The 21,106-nt window shown below is 47.9% G+C and overlaps 1 protein-coding gene across 1 annotated transcript in view; it reads right to left on the bottom strand.

Moving 5' to 3' along the window:
- Positions 1-21,106, bottom strand: part of CACNA1F (calcium voltage-gated channel subunit alpha1 F) — a 1,139,147-nt gene that overhangs the window by 107,045 nt on the left and 1,010,996 nt on the right. The window contains exons 40-41 of the mRNA XM_069209307.1: positions 17,071-17,201; positions 16,774-16,884 (exon numbers count right to left, since the gene is read on the bottom strand). Coding sequence (XP_069065408.1) covers positions 16,774-16,884; positions 17,071-17,201 — 242 coding nt within the window. The remainder of the gene's footprint in view (positions 1-16,773; positions 16,885-17,070; positions 17,202-21,106) is intronic.

The raw sequence follows: 21,106 nt of genomic DNA, 5'->3' as shown, positions 1-21,106 counted from the left end.
GGAGCAGAGAAGTGAAGGAAGAACCTCAGTTGACTCTATTATAATACACTTCTTGCCAGCAGGCCAGCTGTGGAGAACAGTCAGACCCACTAAGTCCGAACACCCCCCCAGTTAGAGTAGAGCTTCAGAGCTACTTTTTTCCTTCCTGGGTCTACAATGGAACCTGGAATGCGTTCAAGAGCAGAAAAATTACAATAACTGTAGGAAAGTCACTCTTTCTGGCATGGTTACTCCCACTTTTTGCCTGCCTTTCAGTGTGTTTAGACTGTTTTCACTGGGATCCTGCTACCAGATGGAAAGGTGGTATGAGAACAGGAAGAAGTGAGGAGAGACTCACTGGGATGATGAAAAAGGGAATATCAGAGGAAGTGGATGTGCTTGGGGTCTACTCCAACAGGACCACACTTGGCACCCTGCAGGACTGTCAACACCACTGGCGAGCACACGTGCTTGCCTCCACAAAAGAAATAGGAGTCTTGGGGGCCTGAGTTGGAAGAGCCCATCCGAATCATAGAGCATCACTACATGGTACAGCCTTCAACTACCCTCTGGGGCCCAACGAAAACAGTACCATACCCAGTGCGAAGGAGAATTACCCAAGCCTATCCAGCATCTGACAAAGCAAATGATGGCAGAGTTAGAAACTCAGCCCTGTTCTTTAATCAGATTGCACTGTATGACCTGATTTACAGTTTTGTGGACAGGTTATTCTGTGGCACACTTGAAGGTGTATCCTTCCGGATGCCGGTGCCAAGCAGCTGACACCGCGATGGGGAGGTCATCATGAACTGGAAAAGCCTAGGTGGCCCAAACGTATATAGGTGGTACAGGGAACTGGAGAAATGGACGGCTTGTGAAGGGGATTCCCTCCTCCCGGAGGCCAAGAGGGGGTGAGACCATTGGACACGGCAAGAGCCTGGGAGACCCTGGCGGACAGCTTGAAAGAACTGACCCATACCACCCCTGACCTGTCTCTAGATTAATTTTGGTCCGGCAGCCTCCCCCATAATATCACCAACCCAAAATGAGCAACAAGATGTAGTATCTCACCTACAAAACCTCAGCCTTAGATGACCTAACAATACTCCACATTCCAAGCATACAGACACTGACTCGTTAGGGAGGGAGGTGGAGGGAACGTTCAAAAATGGATGTTGAATGTGTTACCTCCAATTGGGGGGCCTTGCTGGAAAAAGTGCAGACTAATAGATGTATGAAGAACTGATACTGTATAGATGTATATGAGACATGCCTGCTAATAAAAATTTTGATTACAAAAAAATCTATGGAGCCCCCATTGGCTCCGTCGACAGAATACTTCCTGCGATGGATGATGACCAGTAGGTGGTAGAGGTATCTACTCCCCTTTGGAATCTCCAACTCACCTGTGGGACTACACTGGCTACCCCTGGGGGATTGCTATTAGGTTTGCTTTTGGGACAAGAAGTGTCCTTGGTGTGGTGCCCTGTCTGTCTACAGTTGTGACACCATGCCTTAGTGGCATCCCACTTTTGTTTGAGATGTGTCTTGGGGCCCACCCACATGGACAGATTTTTGGGGGCCTACAAACAAACTGTTTTCTTTATTTATAGGAGTGTCACCCACTTTCTCCTGGGGAGGCTTTGTAACCCCTTTTTGGTCATTGGTCACCCCAGTGGAAGTCCTGGTCACACTAGTCTTGACCCAGTGGTCTGCCTTCTTTCCCAAATCTTGGGGAGAAATTGGACCTAGGTCTACCAGATATGGATGCAACTTGTCATTGAAGCAGTTACTTAAAATGTGTTCTTTCATAAACAGATTATAAAGCCCATCATAGTCATGCACTCCACTGCCAGTTATCCAACCATCTAGTGTTTTCACTGAGTAGTCTAAAAAATCAACCCAGGACTGGCTCGAGGTTTTGTGAGCCCCCTGAACTTAATATTATACTCCTCAGTGATGAATCCAAAGCCCTCAATCAGGGTAGACATGTTGTAGTCACAGGATACAGCATCTGCACCAGTGCATGTGGAGTCTATCCCTCCACTTACCAGTAAACAGTTCACAAAGGAGAGCTCCCCAGTAAACAGTTCACAAAGGAGAGCTCCCCAGTGAGATTTGTTTAGTTTTCTGGTTGCACAAGCTCTCTCAAAATTGTAAACCACTTGGTGAAATCATCACATTTTTCATACTTAGATACAATCTCTTTGGGGATTTTTAGGACACTAGAATGCTCTCTGACCCTATTTAGAGTGCTGTCACCATTAATGGGTGCTAAGCCAATTTCTGCTTTCTCCCTCTCTATAGCTAGGAGCTGTTGTTCCAAAGCTAATCTTTAGGCCATCCTTGCTAAAAGGATGTCCTCTTCATTGAGGCTGTCCTCAATGCTCCCAGAGGAACTGGACTCCCCTGTGTAAGATTCAGATCCTGTGAGCACTATCCTTGAAGATAGGGCCCTGATCTCCCTAGTTAGGTGAGGAGGAGGGAATTCATCCTCCTCATCTCTAACATCTTCCCTATTTGAGGGAAGGTCTTCCTACTCAGCAGGGTGGTCCCTTGTGTACTCTGCCAAGAGCTCCTGGAGCATGACCTTGGTACGGTTGCACCCTGCTTTAATCTTTTTCAGTCTATAGCGGGACCTTAACTCTCCCATCCCTAGATGGAGGTAAGGGGTGAGGTTGAGCTCCACAACCATTTCCTCTGAGCTGCTTATTATGTTGCTAAAGTTGGGGATTACTTTTAATAACTAAAACCTACTTCTAGTTACTAACCCCTAACTTAAAATAACTTTTAAATCTAAAAAAGAAATGTCAAAGGGGACTTAACCAAGGATCCCAGCAGGACTTTTAAAAATGTAGAAAATGTAGTCGTGTGATCAGGTATTGGCTGAGTGGTCCAGGAAATACAAAGTTGTAGACCCCACTGCAGATCCACCAATGTAGGAACCTGGCTCTATATATACTATAACAAAATGAGATATAGGGGGTCATTCCTACCCTGGCGGTCCGAGACCGCCAGGGTAGGGGACCGCGGATGCACCGCCAACAGGCTGGTGGTGCATCCAGGCCCATTCTGACCGCGGCGGTAAAGCCGCGGTCAGAAAAGGGAAACCGGCGGTTTCCCGCTGGTTTTCCCCTGGCCTGCAGAATCCCCCATGGCGGCGCTGCAGGCAGCGCCGCCATGGGGATTCTGACCCCCTTCCCGCCAGAACCAGGCTGGCGGGAATGGGTGTTGTGGGGCCCCTGGGGGCCCCTGCAGTGCCCATGCCAATGGCATGGGCACTGCAGGGGCCCCCTAACAGGGCCCCACATTGATTTCCAGTGTCTGCAAAGCAGACACTGGAAATCGCGACGGGTGCAACTGCACCTGTCGCACAAAAGCAACTCCGCCGGCTCCATTCGGAGCCGGCTTCATCGTTGCTGTGGGTTTCCCGCTGGACGGGCGGGCGGCCTTTTGGCGGTCGCCCGCCCGCCCAGCGGGAAAGCCAGTATGACCGCCGTGGTCTTTTGACCGCGGTACGGTCTTCTGGCAGTTCCCGCTTCGCCGCCCGCCAAACTAGGAATCACCACCATAGTGTGCACAGAGCTTAGGGGTTAAGTAGATAATACGAATGCTCTCTTTTGTCGTAGTGTGGTCGAGCAGTAGGCTTATCAGTGGGTAGTGCAAAGCATTTGTTGTTCACACACACAGGCAATAAATGAAGCACACACCCAATGATTAACTCCAGGCCAATGGTTTTTATACAGCAAAAATATATTTTGGTACTTTTTTTTTAGAACCACACGATTCAGTTTGCAGGTAAGTACATTTGCAAGTAAGTAACCAACATATGTATCAATACCACTTTGTTTCAAATTGGTAAGCTTTACAGTTTTTGAATAAATAGCAATAATCTGTTTCAAAAGTCAACACTGCAATTTTCAAAGACTGTTCTAGGGGGGAAGAAAAGTTACTACAGTTTTGAGTTAAGTACAAGACTTACAGTTCCAGTCTCCAGGGGTTAGGATGCCCACAGGTTGGGGTTCAAGATAACCCCAAACACCCACCACTAGCAACACAGGGCTGGCGTGGTGCAGAGATCAACGTTGAGTTGGTTTTAACATGGGCTACTAAGGAGGCTGGGGGCACTTGGAATCAGGTCTGCTTGCAGGTAAGTACCCGCGTCTGCAGAGGGCAAACCTGGGGGTTTTAGAGGAGCAGTGGGAGGGGGGAGGTACAGGTCAGCACCAAACACACACCCTCAGTGGCGCAGGGATGGCCGGGTTCAGGGTGGAAACACAGCGTCTGGCTCCCAATGCTTTCCAGTAGGGGGTCTCATAAGATGCTGCAGGTGAAGTTCAGGGGGTCGGTTCTGGGAAACCAAAGGCTGGACAAGGAGGAGGGCCACTTGCTAGATGTTGCTGAACTGAAATTCGAGTCCCCAATGCCAGGGGCATGCGGGTGCAGGGGTACCTTCTGGCGTTGGGACTCTCTGCCCAGTTCTGTCGCACCAGAGGGGTTCTCTGGATTTAGGCTGCAGACATCATCAGGTTAGACAGGAAGGATCAACCCAAGGTGGATACTAGGTCAGAATCACCTGGGGACCCGCTCTAGTCAGTTGGGCCAACTGGACACGGGCTGTGGGCAACTGTTGCAGAGTGGGCAGGACTTGCAGATCCGGGGCGGTTCTGGAGTCCTTTGTTGGTGTTTCTTTCTGGAGAGGACTGTTGTCCACAGTAGTTCTTGGTCCTCTGGGGTACAGGTAGTCCTCCTGAGGCTTTTAAGAGGTCACTGGTCCTGCAGGATGCGTTGTCTTTTGGCTGCAGGGCTTCAGAAACTAAAGACAGGCCTCTAGGGCTGGGGCCAAGTCAGTTGGTGTCTTAAGGCTTCTGTGCTGTGGGTCGGCTCAGCAGTCCTTCTTCTTTTCTTCTTCTTGTGGTCACCAGGAATCTGACAAGCTAGGTTCAGGGGAGCCCTTAAATACTGGGTTTTAGGAGTGTTACAGGTGTCACAGGGCAGTAGCCAGTGGCTACTGTCCCTGAGGGTGACTACAACCTTGGCTGTCCACTCCCTTTGGGACAGACCTAACCCTAGTGGTCACTGCCCTCCAAACCAAGACGGAGGATTTTGCAAGGAGGGGGTCACTTCAGCTCTGGACACCTTAGGAGTGGTCCTAGCTAAAGAGGTCACTCCTCCTTGTTTTCCCTAATTTTCCCACCGGACTTGCCCAAACGTTGGGCTTTGTCCGGGAGGTGGGCATCTCCACTAGCGGGAATGCTCTGGGGGACTGTAATAAGAGGCCTGAGCCTTTGAGGCTCACCACCAGGTGTTACAGTTCCTGCAGGGGGGAGGTGTGAAACATCTCCACCCAGTGCAGGCTTTGAGAGCACAAAGGATCTCACCCCATGTGGTCAGAAACTTATCTGGAAGTGACAGGCTGGCACAAACTGGTCAGTCCTGCACTAGAAGTTTGGCTAAAATACTGGGGGCACCTTTAAGATGCCCTCTGGGTGCATTTTGCAATAAATCCAACACTTGCATCAGTGTGTGTTTATTGTGCTGTTAAGTTTGATAACAAACTTCCCAGACTTCAGTAAAGCCGTTATGGAACTGTGGAACTGTGGAGTTCGTAATGACAAACGCCCAGCCCATATACTTTATATGGCCACACTGTACTTACAATGTCTAAGAATAGACTTAGACACTGTAGGGGCATATTGCTCATGCAGCTATGCCCTCAACTGTGGTATAGTGCACCCTGCCTTAGGGCTGTAAGGCCTGCTAGAGGGGTGACTTACCTAAGCCACGGGCAGTGGTTTGTGGGCATGGTACCCTGAGAGAGGTGCTGTGTCGACTTTGTCTTTTTCTCCCCCACCAGTGTAGGAGCCTGGCCTGGTTTGTAGTGGGTACCTTGGGTACTCACACCTTATACCAGGTCCAGTTATCCCTTATTAGTGAATGTAGTAGTGTTCTAGCAGCTTAGGCTGATACAGGTAGCTATAGCAGAGCAGCTTCGGCTGAACTAGGAGACATGCAAAGCTCATGCAATACCACTTATAGTTACACAGTACTTATACACAAGTAAAGACAGTACTCAGTGTTGCCAAAAATAAAGGTACCTTATTTGGGTGACACAAGGCCAAAAATATCTTACAGGCAATACTCCTTCTGGAGGTAAGTAATATATACAATATATACACTAGACACCATAATAAGGTAAGTAATTAGACATAGGATGTTGCAAACAACAAGAAATGCTATATCAATCAATAGTTTATTCGGTCTAAAATTAGACCATTAAAAAGGATAAAAATGAACCGTACATACAGAAGAAAAAAAATAGAAATCATAAACATCACGAAAAGAAGGAAGCAATAACAGTTGGCACACTGCTTGTCCAACGGACCAGAGGTTAAGTAAAACTCCTCAGTTTGTACCTCCTAGCTTAAGGGACACCATTTGCCAAGACAGTTTAAAAGAAAAACAGATAGTATGCATACTACCTATAAAAACTATTCTGGAACAAGTTATACTTGAGAAATGGTTCATAATACTTCGTTAAATATTTTGTGGTTGCAACGATTAAAAAACCAGACAATTAAAATGGTGCCATAGAGTTAACCTCATGTCTTAAGTAAATTGATAAAGGGAAGTAAATCTTACCATTTGCAAAGTGCTATGTGCTAAGATAGTATGAATTGATTTAAAACAGATAGTATACCAAATCTTTTCTAATGATACCTATAAAAAACTATTCTAGAGCAAGTTTATACATAAAAATAGTTCGTAATACTTCATAAAATAGTTCCTGCTTGCGAGAGTTAAAAACCAAACAATAAAAAGGGTACCACAGAGTTAACCTCATATCTTAAATAAATTGATCAGGGGAATTAAATCTTACCATTTGCGAAGTGCTATGTGCTAAGATACTATGAACCGATTTAAATGAGAAGACCCACTGGAAAACATACACAGGGATAAAATCTAATATCATGAATAGATCAGCACATGTAATTATATTTAAGATCCCTAACTATTAAAAAATCCTCGTCCACTAACTGCTGGACCTTTCTTCAGACAGTGGATTAGGGTCTAAAATAGTCCTACTGCGGATTGTCCATGCTGCTGACAGATACTTAGAAACAGAGCTTACTATCAGCGTGGAAGTATCATATTTGCATAGTCTGTAGGCACTGATTCGGTTCTGTAATAGCAGTGCTTTACACAAGGGAATAATCCACTTTCCTCTAGGGCATTTATACAAGGGGCAAAAAAATAGAACATGCTCAGGAGTTTCCTTGCATAAATGGCAGTTTATGCATTTACCAGACCTAGGACTATTGGTCGACCAACGGACAGTGAAACTGTTAACTGCTAATGTTCGAATCTGAACTGAAGGAGTAAAGCTCGGGCACGTGCTGGTATGGGGAGATCCAGGAAATTTTCGGGCCGGGGTTCGTGCTTGACCAGCAGAAACTCTGCTGTCAGCCGACCTGGCCCATTAGAATGAAAAAACTCCTCGTAGATTTTCCCCCAATATCGTTCTTTGATCAGCAATCTGGCGTTAGCAGGAATCATCTCAGGATTCTCCCAGTAGTGGGAGAAGCCCAACTTGACCTAGGCTGATTTCATCTCCCTCAACCAGCGAACTTTTTCCCATCCCTTGAAAGGTGGTATTAGATCTTTAATTGCTGTCCTAAAGGGTTCGAGTTCTTCCGTTTTCCATAGTCGAACCCAGTATAGAAGTGGCCTTAAGCATGCTGTATCTTTGATGCTATTTATACCCAGGTCTAATCTTAGGGGGAGCATCGGCGTGCCCTTCCCTAGCCTTGATATGTGTCTGAGGAAGTTGTTTTCTTTGGTTTGGTGGGTGCCCAGTTGTCTGTATGAACCCCAGAGTTCCGCTCCATACAGGGCAGCGGCACGGATTTGGACTTTATAGATTTCAGAAATAAGAATCAAAGGGGGGCTTAGTGTGGTACTGGCCTTCCGTTCTAGCACTCCACTTCTTTGGCTGATAATGAGTGCCCCTTTCCTTATGGCTGCGCCCCAGCTGCCCTTATCCGATAGTCTAATGCCCAGATAATCATATTCCGTTACCCTCTCCAAGAGGACTGAATCCATCATTATATTTGCTTTTAGCTTCTTGTTCGGGGCACTATATATCATAAGTTTTGTTTTCTTAGCATTGATATCCAGCCCGTAATCTCTGCAAAATACACAAAACTGGTTAACCAGATTTTGGATTCCCATGGGTGTTTTGGCCAGCAAGATAGTGTCATCCGGATAAAGTAGGCATGGCACTTTGTTCCCGGCCAACTTTGGGGAGTCATTGGTGCAGTTTGCTAAATAGTTAATACAATTATTTATGCATAGGAGAAAAAGGGTAGGGGCTAGGACACAGCCCTGTCTGACTCCTCTTTCAATGGCAACTGGATCTGTTAGGTCGCTATCCTTACCGCTCCTAATTTGTGCGTAAGTGTTTTCGTGTATTCGGGCGATAAGTTTCAAAAGACCATTTGGGATGCCCATGTTGGCTAATGTCAGCCATAACTGGTTCCTGGGGACCAGATCAAATGCGGCTCTAAGGTCAACGAAAACTACAAATAGGTTACCCCCTCCTGCTTCCACAGTCTTCCATTTGATTGTTAGGAATCTTAAGACTTGATCTATAGTGCTGACTGCTGGCCTAAACCCTGCTTGCAAGTCGGAAATGGCATTGGTTTCTAGAATCCATTCTTCTAGATGGAACAGGATTTGCTTTGCAAAATTTTTTGGGAAATTATCAAGTAAGGAGATTGGACGGTAGTTGGCAGGGTCAGAGGGGCTGCCTTTCTTGAAGATGGGAACTATCTCCGCTCCCTTCCAGGAGATCGGGACAGGCGCTCCTGCAGCTACTGCATTAGAGACCGGGTTCAGGTATGGGGCCCATATATCTGGACTTGTCTTGTACAGGTCACCTGGGATTTTATCAAGGCCGGGGGCCTTTCCCCATTTCAGTGAGGCAATCGCAGCCTTGGTTTCTGCCAGGGTGAATTTGATTGGGAAGGTCTCAGAGGTCATAATATGGTTCAATTCCCTGGCAGTAACACCTGTAGTCCCAGAGTATAATCGGCCAAAGTGATCTGTCCACTCTACAGGGAGTATTGAGGCACCATGCGAACGGTTAGGTTCTTCACTAGCATCTGCCACCAGTTTCCAGAATTTCGAGGTATCATTAGCTTTTGCAGACTCCAGAAGGGAGGCCCATCTGAGTTCATCCCATCTCCTGCGGGCTCTACTTAGTTCCTGTTTGTAATCTTTCCTTGCTTCCCTTATATGCTCTGTCTGGCCCCCTCCTAAAGCTCTCAATAGTTTGTGCTGTGCTTCCCTGCATGCAGCACTAAACCACCTTGCATTACACTTCTTTTTTGCTTTGTTGGCAATCTCTTTGGTGAAAAGGTGTTTTAAAGAATTAAATAGTTGTGTGTGGGCTGTTATAAGCCCTTCACTGTCTTCTAAAAGCAGGGGTATGCGCTCCATATGATCAGCCAATTGGCTATACACAGATGTCATTGTACCTGTGTCAGTGCTCACAAATTCCCATTTGACGTTTCGTCTATTGTTTGTCAATGCAAGCTGCTGCTCGTAAATCTTGGGGCAAGGGGCTTCAAGTAGAGGTAATAGACTCCTAACCGATAAAATCAGTGGCTCATGGTCACTTTCCTCGTGTTCTACAATGTTCATGTCAACCATATGACCCCCACAGCCGAATATCAAGCAAAATATAGTCTATCTGGCTCTTCTGTGTTCCACGCCAGAATGTAGAATGAGGGTCAACGTCCGAGCGGGAGCGACCATTACAGGCCCGAAAGCCATGTGCCAGTGTAATGTCCACAACTTGATGTGTTAGTCTGTTCATTCTCGGTCTTTTGCTTGACACCAGTTGGGGAATGCCCCAATAAGCGTCCTCTTCTTTGTATAGTTCCTGGGCCAACAAATAGGGTCCAAAAGTAACATTAAAATCCCCTGCGATAAGAATAAAATGGGAGGAGGATTTGCAGGAAAGGAAACTATCCAAAATAGTCAATGCATCTGACTCATATTTACTACCCAAGCTCCTGTTATAGATGTTAATTATTAGGAGCGGTTTCTCCTTAAGGGATGGTATTGATAAACCCATCAGATCGGGGCAGCCCATATCTACTATTTCAACCCGGCATTTGAGGGAGCAGCTAAGCCATATGAGCAGCCCGCCTGAGGGCCTCCCGGAGTTCGCCTTACTTGCTGGGACCCAATAGCTTTTGAAACCAATTCTATATTTGGGCTCCAGTGCCCACGTTTCTTGAAAAAAGCATATTTTGTGTTCATCTATAAATTTGCCCCATTCAGGGACACTCATTTTATTCTCCAACCCTGCAATGTTCCAGCTAAGAACTGTGTCTAAACCATCTATTTTATCTTGGGGAGCTTTGGCCGTAGAGTGCCTTCTTGCAAATGAAGTGCCATGGGGAGGTTTAGTACCCCTTTCAATCATAGCTAGACTGGCCTCAGTTGGGTTTTCCGCTACGTTATCACCCAAGATATTACTTGCCCCATTTGGATCGGGCCTGGCATAGTCGATTCGAATGCCCGCACAGATGGAGAGGACCCGTAGTTACTGAGACCTACAAAATCCGGGGCTGGGTTGATCTCATGCGCCATGCCCTCCTTACTAGCTCCCCAAATACAGATCTCCAAACTCTGATCACAGAGGGAAAGAGGGGGACTGTTTTCCATCCTAGTGGGTTCTATCTGGGCTAGTGTGAGGGTTATTGTGGAGTCTCTGATGTCTACGGTAAGAATCTGATCAGCCTCAGGATTGCCTAATCCTATTCCTTGTGTTTCAATATTTCCGGCTATAGGATAATTCTTGTCCCAATTTCTAGTTCCTTGAGGCTTAGATGGGCCATGCGCAGGGCTGATATTTAGTCAATCAATTTCAGAAAGAGATGGTGAAAGGGAGCTACGTCCTAACTGGGGGGCAAGCTGCATCTGCGAACTAGTAGCACCTCTGGGTGGCATTGGCACCCCCTTAGTAGCTGGTAAAACTTTATGAGGGTAGAAAGCCTGGAGTCTACACAGAGATACTTCTCCCCCTAAAGGGTTGGATTTGCACACATTCAAAGAGAGCTGCTGGACAAGGGTGGGTGAATCAAAATTGATAACAATACAATCCCCCGTGCCGGGGTTCTTGAGTGGACCCACCCAACCCACCCTCCTCACCATTAATATTGAGGGTACCATATGGAATGCAAATCTAGCGTTACTGTGTAGCCAATGAATGACCTTATTTTTCAGTTCTGTGAATGTTTTGGGAATGTTGGTTTTAAGTTTGGGAACACTCGGGATAACAAGAACGTATGGGCAGGCTTCCGGCGGTAGGTGTAAAGTTCTCGGATTAGTTCCTTGATCCCTATACCTCCGATCTGTTGATGGGTAGCTCTGATCAGGGGTATCTTTGTAGGATTTTGTACCCATGTTATTGGAAGAAGCAGCTCCTTCATTCCCCCTCGGAAAGGGAGAGGCAGTCTTAGAACACTTGACTTTTGAGGCATTGACCAGCCTAACAGTTGGAGCCCTCACTGGTTGGTATAAAGGATCAGGGCAGTTCATTGGAGGGTTATGATCCATGCCCAATGGTAGGGGAAGGCTACTGGCACTATTGCCTAGAAGGCTCGGGGGAAGAATTCGGCGGGAATACTGCAAGTCCGGTGAGGGAGGGATGGTCATCTGCTTGGACTTAATAAAACCTTCTAGTTTCTCCTCAATGGCTTGTAGGCGAGTTGTTATAGGGTGTAGCCTTTTGGAGAGCTCGTCTTTTATATGTTCATTTATATAATCAATTTCTGGGCGGTCATTGATAGATGCTTGGGCTAATATATAGTCCTTGTTCCGAGTTGGTGCAACATGATTGGGGGAGTTCAAGATGCGGGCCCGTTTGTTCCTTAGGGTTGCCTCACCTCGTTTTCTTTTACCCTTTGTGTTGTGCTCTGGGTTGGGTACAGACCTATCTAATAGAGGCTGTGTAAGTTCTGGAGGCTGTGTAACATTTTCCTGGGTCTCCACAGCAGACTCTTGGGTAGTTAGAGGTGAGATAGCCGAGGCAGGCTGTAAATCGGGTGGATGGAGGGATTGTGCTGGAATTTGTGGTGGGGATAGGGATAGGCAATTAACTCCCGTCAGTGGGGGGGCAGTTAGACGGCGCTCCACCATTTCAATTTCCTTTTCTAATGCCCCAACCGCTTTTTGGAGAAATCCATCTAGGGTCTTGTTGTTACCGGCCTTTTCCAAGAGTACCCCCCCCCTTCCGTCTACCCATCTTGACTATTTGGACTCTTTTTATCCAGCCAGTGTTTTTTGTCAGTCTTTTTCTATAGGTGCTTTTCCTCCCCTGTTCCCACCCTGTTTCCACCCCACTGGGGCCTTGTTGGAGAAGCTAGAACAACAGAAGGGCACAAATGCTGCTCACCTATGGCGGTATGATGTCCTGACGATTACAGTGTGTTCGATCGCTAGTCACCGACCTCAGTATCAAGATGAAAATGGTGTGGCCCAGCCCAGTCTCCTCCGGTCGCCGACGGGTACAGGATGGGCCCGCCCTTGGCCCGGGCTTTGCCCGGGCACGTCCCGCGAAGCGGGCGCGCCAAAGTTTTAAAAGGGGCCTCGTCCCGCCCCTGCTGCCTCCTCCAGTGAGCGCGTCCCGCCAGGAAGCGGGCGCGCAAAAGTTTTTAAAGGGGCCTCGTCCCGCCCCTGCTGCCTCCTCCAGTGAGCGCGTCCCGCCAGGAAGCGGGCGCGCAGAAGTTTTAAAAGGGGCCTGTTCCGCCCCTGCTGCCTCCTCCAGTGAGCGCGTCCGCAAGGAAGCGGGCGCGCAAAAGTTTTAAAAGGGGCCTCGTCCCGCCCCTGCTGCCTCCTCCAGTGAGCGCGTCCCGCCAGGAAGCAGGCGCGCACAAGTTTTAAAAGGGGCCTCGTCCCGCCCCTGCTGCCTCATCCAGTGAGCGCGTCCTGCCAGGAAGCGGGCGCGCAGAAGTTTTAAAAGGGTCTTCGTCCCGCCCCTGCTGCCTCCTCCAGTGCTATAAAATGCAATGGAAGAAAATAGGTCTAGAGGCAACACAAACCATATACTAAGAAAGTGGAATGCAAATCACAAATTCCCCCCTAGACAAGTGTAGTGTGTAGAGAATCGCTGGGAGAGTAAGAAGACCACAAAGGTGAGTAAAAAAGCCCAAAAGTGGGAGTATAGTACGGCAAGTTTCCTTAGGACACACTACAAGTCGTGATTAGAGTTATTGCAAGAACCAAGCAAGACTGCAAACAACAAATGGTGGATTCCTGGACCTGAAGACCTGCAAAGAGAGGTGACCAAGTCCAGATGTCGGAGAAGGTTCCAGGAAGGACAGGAGCCCCTGCCAACCTAGAAGAGTGTGCTAAGGGAGTGTCTCTCGTTGGAAAAGACTGCAGAAATGCACCAAGGGAAGATGGCTGCGGGTTCCTGCATGATGCAAAGGATGTCCCATGTGGAGATGTTGGATATAGGCGAGTTTCGGCGCTGGATTCGTCTAACAAGCCTTGATTCAAGCAATGTTGCGGATTGCGTCAAAGTGGCGCTGCCTGGACCCAAGAGGGACCTCAACTCGGACTGAGGAGGCTTAGAGGGCTCCCAACACTGGAGGGAACCCACAGATGACCAGGCAGCACCCACGGAGGTCCCAGGACACGGGGACAAAGAAGGTGCAAATTGCGGTTGTTGCAGCACCACAAAAGAAGGTCCCACGGTGCCAGAGGACAACTCATCGAGTTGAGCATCATAGGATAGAGTGCTGGGGACCTGGCCCAGGCTGTGCATAAAGGATTCTTGTAAACAGAGGCCTCAGAAGGTGAAGATGACACAGCACACAGGGGTACTGTCGCAAACGGGGAAGGCAAGCTCTTACCACCTCCAAATTTGGACAGCAGGTCCTTAGGACAGTCTGTGTCGAAGGGGTTCACCACCAATGTTCCAAGGAGCACCCTCGTCGCCAGGAGAGGAGTCCAAGAGAAATGGTCGTCGTCTTAGAAGGTGTGTGCTGGAACAGGGAAGTGACTCTGTCACTTCACAGGAGATTTCTTTGGTTCTTCTGGTGCAGGGTGTAGACAGAGAGTCCTCAGAGCGTGCACAACCTGGAAACTGTTGCAGTTGCTGGCTGGAGCTGAAGTTGCAGAGGAGAAGTAGCCCCTCTGGATACTTTGTTGCTGTTACAGCGGTTCCTGGAGCAGGCTGCGGTTGATCCGAGGTCAGAGGATGAAGTAGTAGTTGCAGAGGATTCCTGCTAGAAACTTGCAAGCAGAATCTGAAGAGAAACCCACAGGAGAGACCCTAAATAGCCCTGAGAGGGGGATTGGCTAACTTATCAGGTAAGGACCTATCAGGAGGGGTCTCTGACGTCACCTGCTGGCACTGGCCACTCAGAGCCCTCCAGAGTGCCCCCACAGCTTGCAAAGCAAGATGGCTGAAGTCTGGGACACACTGGAGGAGCTCTGGGCACCACCCTTGGGATGGTGATGGACAGGGGAGTGGTCACTCCCCTTTCGTTTGTCCAGTTTCACGTCAGAGCAGGGACTGGGGGTCCCTGAACCAGTGTAGACTGGTTTATGCAAGGAGGGCACCATCTGTGCCCTTCAAAGCATTTCCATAGGCTGGGGGAGGCTACCCCTCCCATCCCTGTAACACCTATTTCCAAAGGAAGAGTGCGTAACACCCTCCTCCCAAAGGAAATGCTTTGTTCTGCCTTCCTGGGACTGGGCTGCCCAGACCCCAGGAGGGCAGAACCCTGTCTGTGAGGTGGCAGCAGCTGTAGCTGCAGTGCAAGCCTCAGAGAGCTGGTTTGGCAGTACTGGGGGTCCATTGCGGAGCCCCCAGGATGCACAGAATTGGCTCCCCAATACCAGATTTGGAATGGGGGGACAATTCCATGATCTTAGACACTTTACATGGTCATATTCGGAGTTACCATTGTGAAGCTACATATAGGTATTGACCTATATGTAGTGCACACGTGTAATGGAGTCCCCACACTCACAAGGTCCAGGTGATTGGCCCTGGACTGCGTGGGGGCACCTCTGCTAGTGCAAGGGTGCCCTCACACTTAGTAACTTTGCACCTAACCTTCAGCAAGTGAAGGTTAGACATATAGGTGACTTATAAGTTACTTAAGTGCAGTGAAAATGGCTGTGAAATAACGTGTGCGTTATTTCCCGCAGGCTGCAATGGCAGTCCTGTGTAAGGGTTTATCTGAGCTCCCTATGGGTGGCAAAAGAAATGCTGAGGCCCACATGGATCTCCTGGAACCCCAATGCCCTGGGTACCTAGGTACCATATACTAGGGACTTATAAGGGGGGGGAATCCAGTGTGCCAATTGAAATTGGTAAATGAAGTCACTAGCCTATAGTGACAAATTGAAAAGCAGAGAGAGCATAAGCACTGAGGTTCTGGTTAGCAGAGCCTAAGTGACACAGTTAAGCACTATTCACAACACACACATTAGGCCACAAACTATGAGCACTGGGGTCCTAACCAGCAGGATCCATGTGAGACAGGCAAAAAGATACTGACATACAGGTAAAAATGGGGGTAACATCCCAAGAAAGATGGTACTTTCCTACACCTGCACACACAGGCTGTGAGGCAGTGTGCATCTGCTTGGTGAGGGGTCCTACATGCTGCAGCCCTTGAGGACCTTCCCTGGCCACAGGGCCCTTGGTACCAGGGTGACCTGTTACAAGGGACTTAGCTGTGTGCCAGGGGTGTGCTAATAGTGGAAGCAATGGTACAGATTTTGGGAAAGAACACTGGTGCTGGGGCCTGGTTAGCAGGGACCCAGCACACTCTCAATCAAGTCAGCATCAATATCAGGCAAAAAGTGGGACGTGACCATTGAAAAAAGGGGCACTTTCCTACAATATTACACTATCTGCCCAATTATGGGAGACATGGTGTGGGAGTGACAAACAAACTCCGACTTTAGGAGTTTGTTTTTGAAAAACAAAAAACGTTTACAAAGTCTGACTGCCAGCCATCTTGACTGATGGTACTGTTCATCAAACGTTTCCTACACTGACAGTAACAACCATGACGGTGATTCCTGTCAATATAGAGGGATGTCTGTGGGGCCTTCAGACATCTCTAAATCTTGTGGGCAGGTTGTCCTTCAGCACAACTGAGTAAAGTACTTTGACCCCTGATAGACATTAATCCATCTGCCAAACCCTAAACTAGGCCCTTAGTTTTCAGATAAGACTGAAGTCTGACCTGGAACCCATTGAGGGAGCGTTGAACCAGATCTGATAGACAAGTATGACCACTGAGACAAAACCGTGCCAATTGCTCCTAGGAAGCTCACCTTGCTGTGTGCCAGTATTATTCATGAGCGCCTGAAGCCAGCGAAAGGCTACATTAGTATCCAGCCTACCTTGCCACAACCTAAAAAATATTAGCCACCCCAGGAGAAGGATGTGCCCGCTCTCTTCACAAGGGACCCACCTAAGAAACAAGGCCATTCAATGTGCTGGGACCCAGTGCTGCTCACGCAGCAACAGCCCAGTCACCTTCCATCCAGAAGTGTCTCAGAGCTCCCTTCACATTGGAAGCACTACACTGGCAAACTCCTCACACCTCACAGGATCACAGGACTCCACCAACACAACTGGGAGTCAAATACCCCAGGGGTCCCCCAGGCAGGACCTGTCCACCGGCTGTGGGGCACACTGACAGGGACACAGCACAGAAGGAAGGGGCACGCTGAAATCATATCTCCAACCTTGCATGAGGCGCGTCGCTCTAGAACTTGTCCAATGAGATCGTCCTCCATGTCACAGGATAAGGCCCGGCGAATCTCAGGCCCCAGGTCCTGCAGAGTCTTCAAACCAGCCTACAACACAGGGGAATGGAAAAGAACATAAGAAAAGACACAGCTAGTGAGAAGGAGAGAATGGAAGTGGAGGAAGAGATGCACAGAGTACAGAGAGAAAGGCAACAAGAGGGATGGCTAAAAAGCAGGGAAAAAGAAAGATAGCAAGAAAGTCTGAGATAGAAATGCCTGTCTCAGCACTCTTACCTGCAGAGTGGTGGAGTTGCTGGGCAGCATTTCAGTTCCCAGAAGCCCCTTCTCCTTCCGCCGACGGAACTTCCGGAAGTAATCCTGGATCAGAAAAGTGGCATAGAACTTCCCTACAGTCACCTCCTCTTCTGTGAAAGTGAATGATATGATAGGTGAGAGGAGTCTGAGAAGTATAGCGATAGTTTAAATAAATAGAGGCATCATCTGGCAGGAGGTAGAGCAACACAAACTGTGGAGGTACCGAGGGAAGCAGAAACACAGCTCAGGGAAACCCCAGACACCAGCAAACCAGCACAGGGAAACCCCAGGGACCAGCAAACAACACATGGAAATCCAAGACACCAGCAATACAGCACAAGGAAACCCCAGACACCAGCAAAACAACACAGGGAAACCCCAGAGACCAGCAAAACAACACAGGGAAACCCCAGAGACCAGCAACACAACACAGGGAAACCCTAGATACAAGCACAGGGAAACCCCAGGGAACAGCAAAACAACACTGGGAAACCTCAGACACCAGCAAAACAGCACAGGGAAACCCCAGAGACAAGCACAACAGTACAGGGAAACCCCAGACACCAGCAAACCACACATGGAAACCCCAGAGACAAGCACAGGGAAACCCCAGGGACCAGCAAAACAGAACAGGGAAACCCCAGTGACAACCACAGGGAAACCCCAAGGGACCAGCAAAACAGCACAGGGAAACCCCGCAGACCAGCAAAACAACACAGGGAAACCCCAGACACAAGCACAGGAAACCCCCAGGGACCAGAAACACAGCACAAGGAAACCCCAGAGACCCCCCCCCCCAGATATTGAGCTGTTTTGTAAGTGTATTTGAATTGTGTTCAAAGTGATTGTTTATCCCCAGAACCTCCTACACAGGGGCTTAGTTTCAGGGGGTGTTTGGGGTGTTACACCTTCCACCCAATAAGGAACAGTTTCTAACCTGTAACTCCAGTTCTCTCATAGGGGAATTTCCATGATAAGCCATAAGCACTGAATATTTCTGCCCACATGCGGGGACCACGGAGCACTTCTTCAAAATATCTTCTTAAGAGGAAGTTTTCGCCTTCTTCAGGAAGGCTTGTAAAGTCACTTAAGAAGTGGATAGATAATGCAGCCTGGGTACCTAGGCGATGCTGGCTGAACTCTTCATCTTATATCAAAGAAAGGGCCAATACAATATAGTTTGACGGTAACCCCTTTTGCATGGCAGAGATGAAGGAGAGGCGGACAGAGTAGCCCCATAGGCTGCCATTATATGGCTAAACAGGACACTGTGCCTTTAAGAACTCAGAGACCACCAGTATCCCATCATGCACAGCTGGTGGCAGTTGCTTCAGTTCTTTTGAAGGCGACGTTAGACTTGTGCAGTCTACTTCGATACCTCTGTCTATTCTCCCGGTGAGGAGGGAGGGCTGCTTATAACTTACCATGGAAATTCCCCTACGAGAGAACTAGAGTTGCAGGTAACAAACCATTCCTTCTCTCAAAGGATATTTAAATGTATAGTCATAAGCCCTGAATAGAACAGAAAGCCCGTCCCGATGAAGAGCAGGAGAAGAGAGAGAGGATGAACTGGAGAAATGTAAGCACATACATTTCTGAGGGAAGGCTTCCCTACTCAAGCATCTTCTCTAGTGTCAAAATCGAGGCAGTAGTGTTTAGTGAATGTGTGAACTGATTTCCAAGTTGCCGCTTACAAATCTCTGGGTTAGGAATATTAGGCAGCTAAGCAGCAGCAGCTGCTTTTCCTCTAGTGCAGTGTGCTTTTGGTCCAGTAGGGAGTTTTTTTGATAGCATAATAAAATACATGACACTATCCATCACAAAATGGATTGCTTAGAGTTGGCTAAGCCTGTGCGAAGAGGACCATAGTTGATAAACAATTGGTCTGATTTGCAAATTCTTTGTGTTTTGTCAAGGTAGAATTTGAGAAATCGTTTTATATCCAGGGAATGGAGCGATCTTTCAGCTGGAGTGGAGGGATTCTGAAAAAATGTAGGCAAGGATATGGTTTTGTTGATATGGAAATCCAAAATTACCTTCGGGAGGAATTTCGGAAGAGTTCTCATGATTACTGTGTTAGAATGAAATACGGTGTATGGTTAGTGTGAGCAGAGTGCCTGGATTTCACTAACTCTGCGGGCATATGTAATGGCCACCAGGAAAGGGTTTTTTCAAGGTAAGTGTTGGAGAGAGGCCTTATGTACGGGTTCAAAAGAGTCTTGCATAAAGCGTGAGAGGACTTCATTTAGCTCCCATGGAGGAGAAGGACACCTAATCGGAGGAAAACCTTTCTCAAACTCTCTAAGAAATCCTTGATGACCGGGATTTAGAAAAAAGAGATTTGTGAAGGACATTTTCTAAAGCCAGTAAGAGCTGCCAGGAGGACTTTTACAAAACAGAACTGCAAGCCAGATTGTGCCAAATGGAGTAGGCATAGACAAATGGCATCTTCTTGGCAGGTGGTGTGGTCTTTGTTTTTAGATGAACACCATATGAAAATTCCTTCCATTTGACAGCCTATGCAGCTCATGTAGAAGGCTGCTTTGCTTCTTTACGAATTTCCATGTAGTCTTGTGGAAGATTCAGGTGTCCATATTGCACTAGCTCAGGAGCCATGCTGCCAAACTCAAAGAGGAGAGACTGGAATGCAGCTTCTGACCTCCGAATTAAATCAATAGATCCGGTCTGCATGGCAGCTTGAGATGTGGATGGATGGACCGGCGAAGGAGGTCCGTGAACCACCACTGACATGGCCACTCTGGAGCTATGAGTGTCATCTTGGCTCTCGATTGAGCTATCTTGGTGAGGACTGCTGGAATTAGAGGAATCGGCGGAAAAGCGTAGAGAAATCTGCTGGACCAGTTCATCCATAGAACACTCCCCAGAGTCCCTGGTTGGAAGTGCCTTAATAAGAAGCTTAGGCATTTGGCGTTTTCTGCAGCTGCAAACAAGTCGATGTCTGGAGTTTCCAACCATTGGAATACAACTTTGTCGTTTAGAACCCACTTGTGATTTTCTTGAAGAAGTCTGCTGAGAGAATCGGCTTGGGTATTTTGCACTTGTGGGAGGTGAGCAGCAGTTATCGATAAGTTCCTGGCCAGAAGCCATCTCCATATTGTCTAGGCTTCACGTGACAAGGGTCTGGACCTCATCCTCTTTGCTTGTTGAGGTAGTACATGGTTGTTGTATTGTCCGTCTGAACAAGCAGGGAGTTGGAGCTGATGTGATATGTAGATTCTATCTTGGACCACTTGCCCTGAATTTGAAGGTGGTCCATGTGGGCTCCCCATCCCAAAAGAGAGGCATCCGTGACAATGGTTTGAGGAGGAACCTCCTGATCGAATGGTGTTCCTCACAGGATGTTGGTTGGAGGATACCACCATTTCAGGGACCGTTTTGCGTGATCGGACAGTTGAATCCTGTTGTCCCAGTAGCCTGTTGATTGGTCCCATTAGCCTTCGAGGTATTTCTGTAAGGGTCTCATATGGAGACGAGCATTCGGTGTGAGGAATATACAGGATGCCATCGAGCTGAGGAGGGAGGACACTGTTCTCACAGCTGGATGAGAAATTCTCATGAGAACTTGAGACTTCCGAAGGATTGATAACCATCTCTCTTCCAAAGAATACACGTATGCTTGGAGGGTATCAATGAGGACTCCCAGGTAGTGAACTGTTTGCAATGGGACAAAGACTGGTTTTGCATGGTTTATCTGAAATCCCAACCGATGCAGTAGATCGCGAGTCCAATTGTAGTGAAGTTGTGCCTTTTGAAACATGGATGCTTTGATTAGCCAATCGTCTAGGTAGTGATAGACGAATACTTAGTGCTTTCAAACCCCTGCCATGCATTTGGAAAAAGTTCTGGGTGCTGACTTTAGACCAAACGGAAGCATTTGGTACTGATAGTGATTGTGCCCCACTATAAACCTCAAGAATGTTTGATGTTTTCTGACCACTGAAATATGAAAATATGTGTCCTGAAGGTTGATGGAGCAGAGTCAGTCTCCCTGGTG

This window comes from Pleurodeles waltl, chromosome 10 (assembly GCF_031143425.1).
Source record: "Pleurodeles waltl isolate 20211129_DDA chromosome 10, aPleWal1.hap1.20221129, whole genome shotgun sequence".
NCBI lineage: Eukaryota > Metazoa > Chordata > Amphibia > Caudata > Salamandridae > Pleurodeles > Pleurodeles waltl.
Note: the sequence above shows the minus strand (reverse complement) of the source record. Positions and strands in the feature narration are given on the sequence as shown.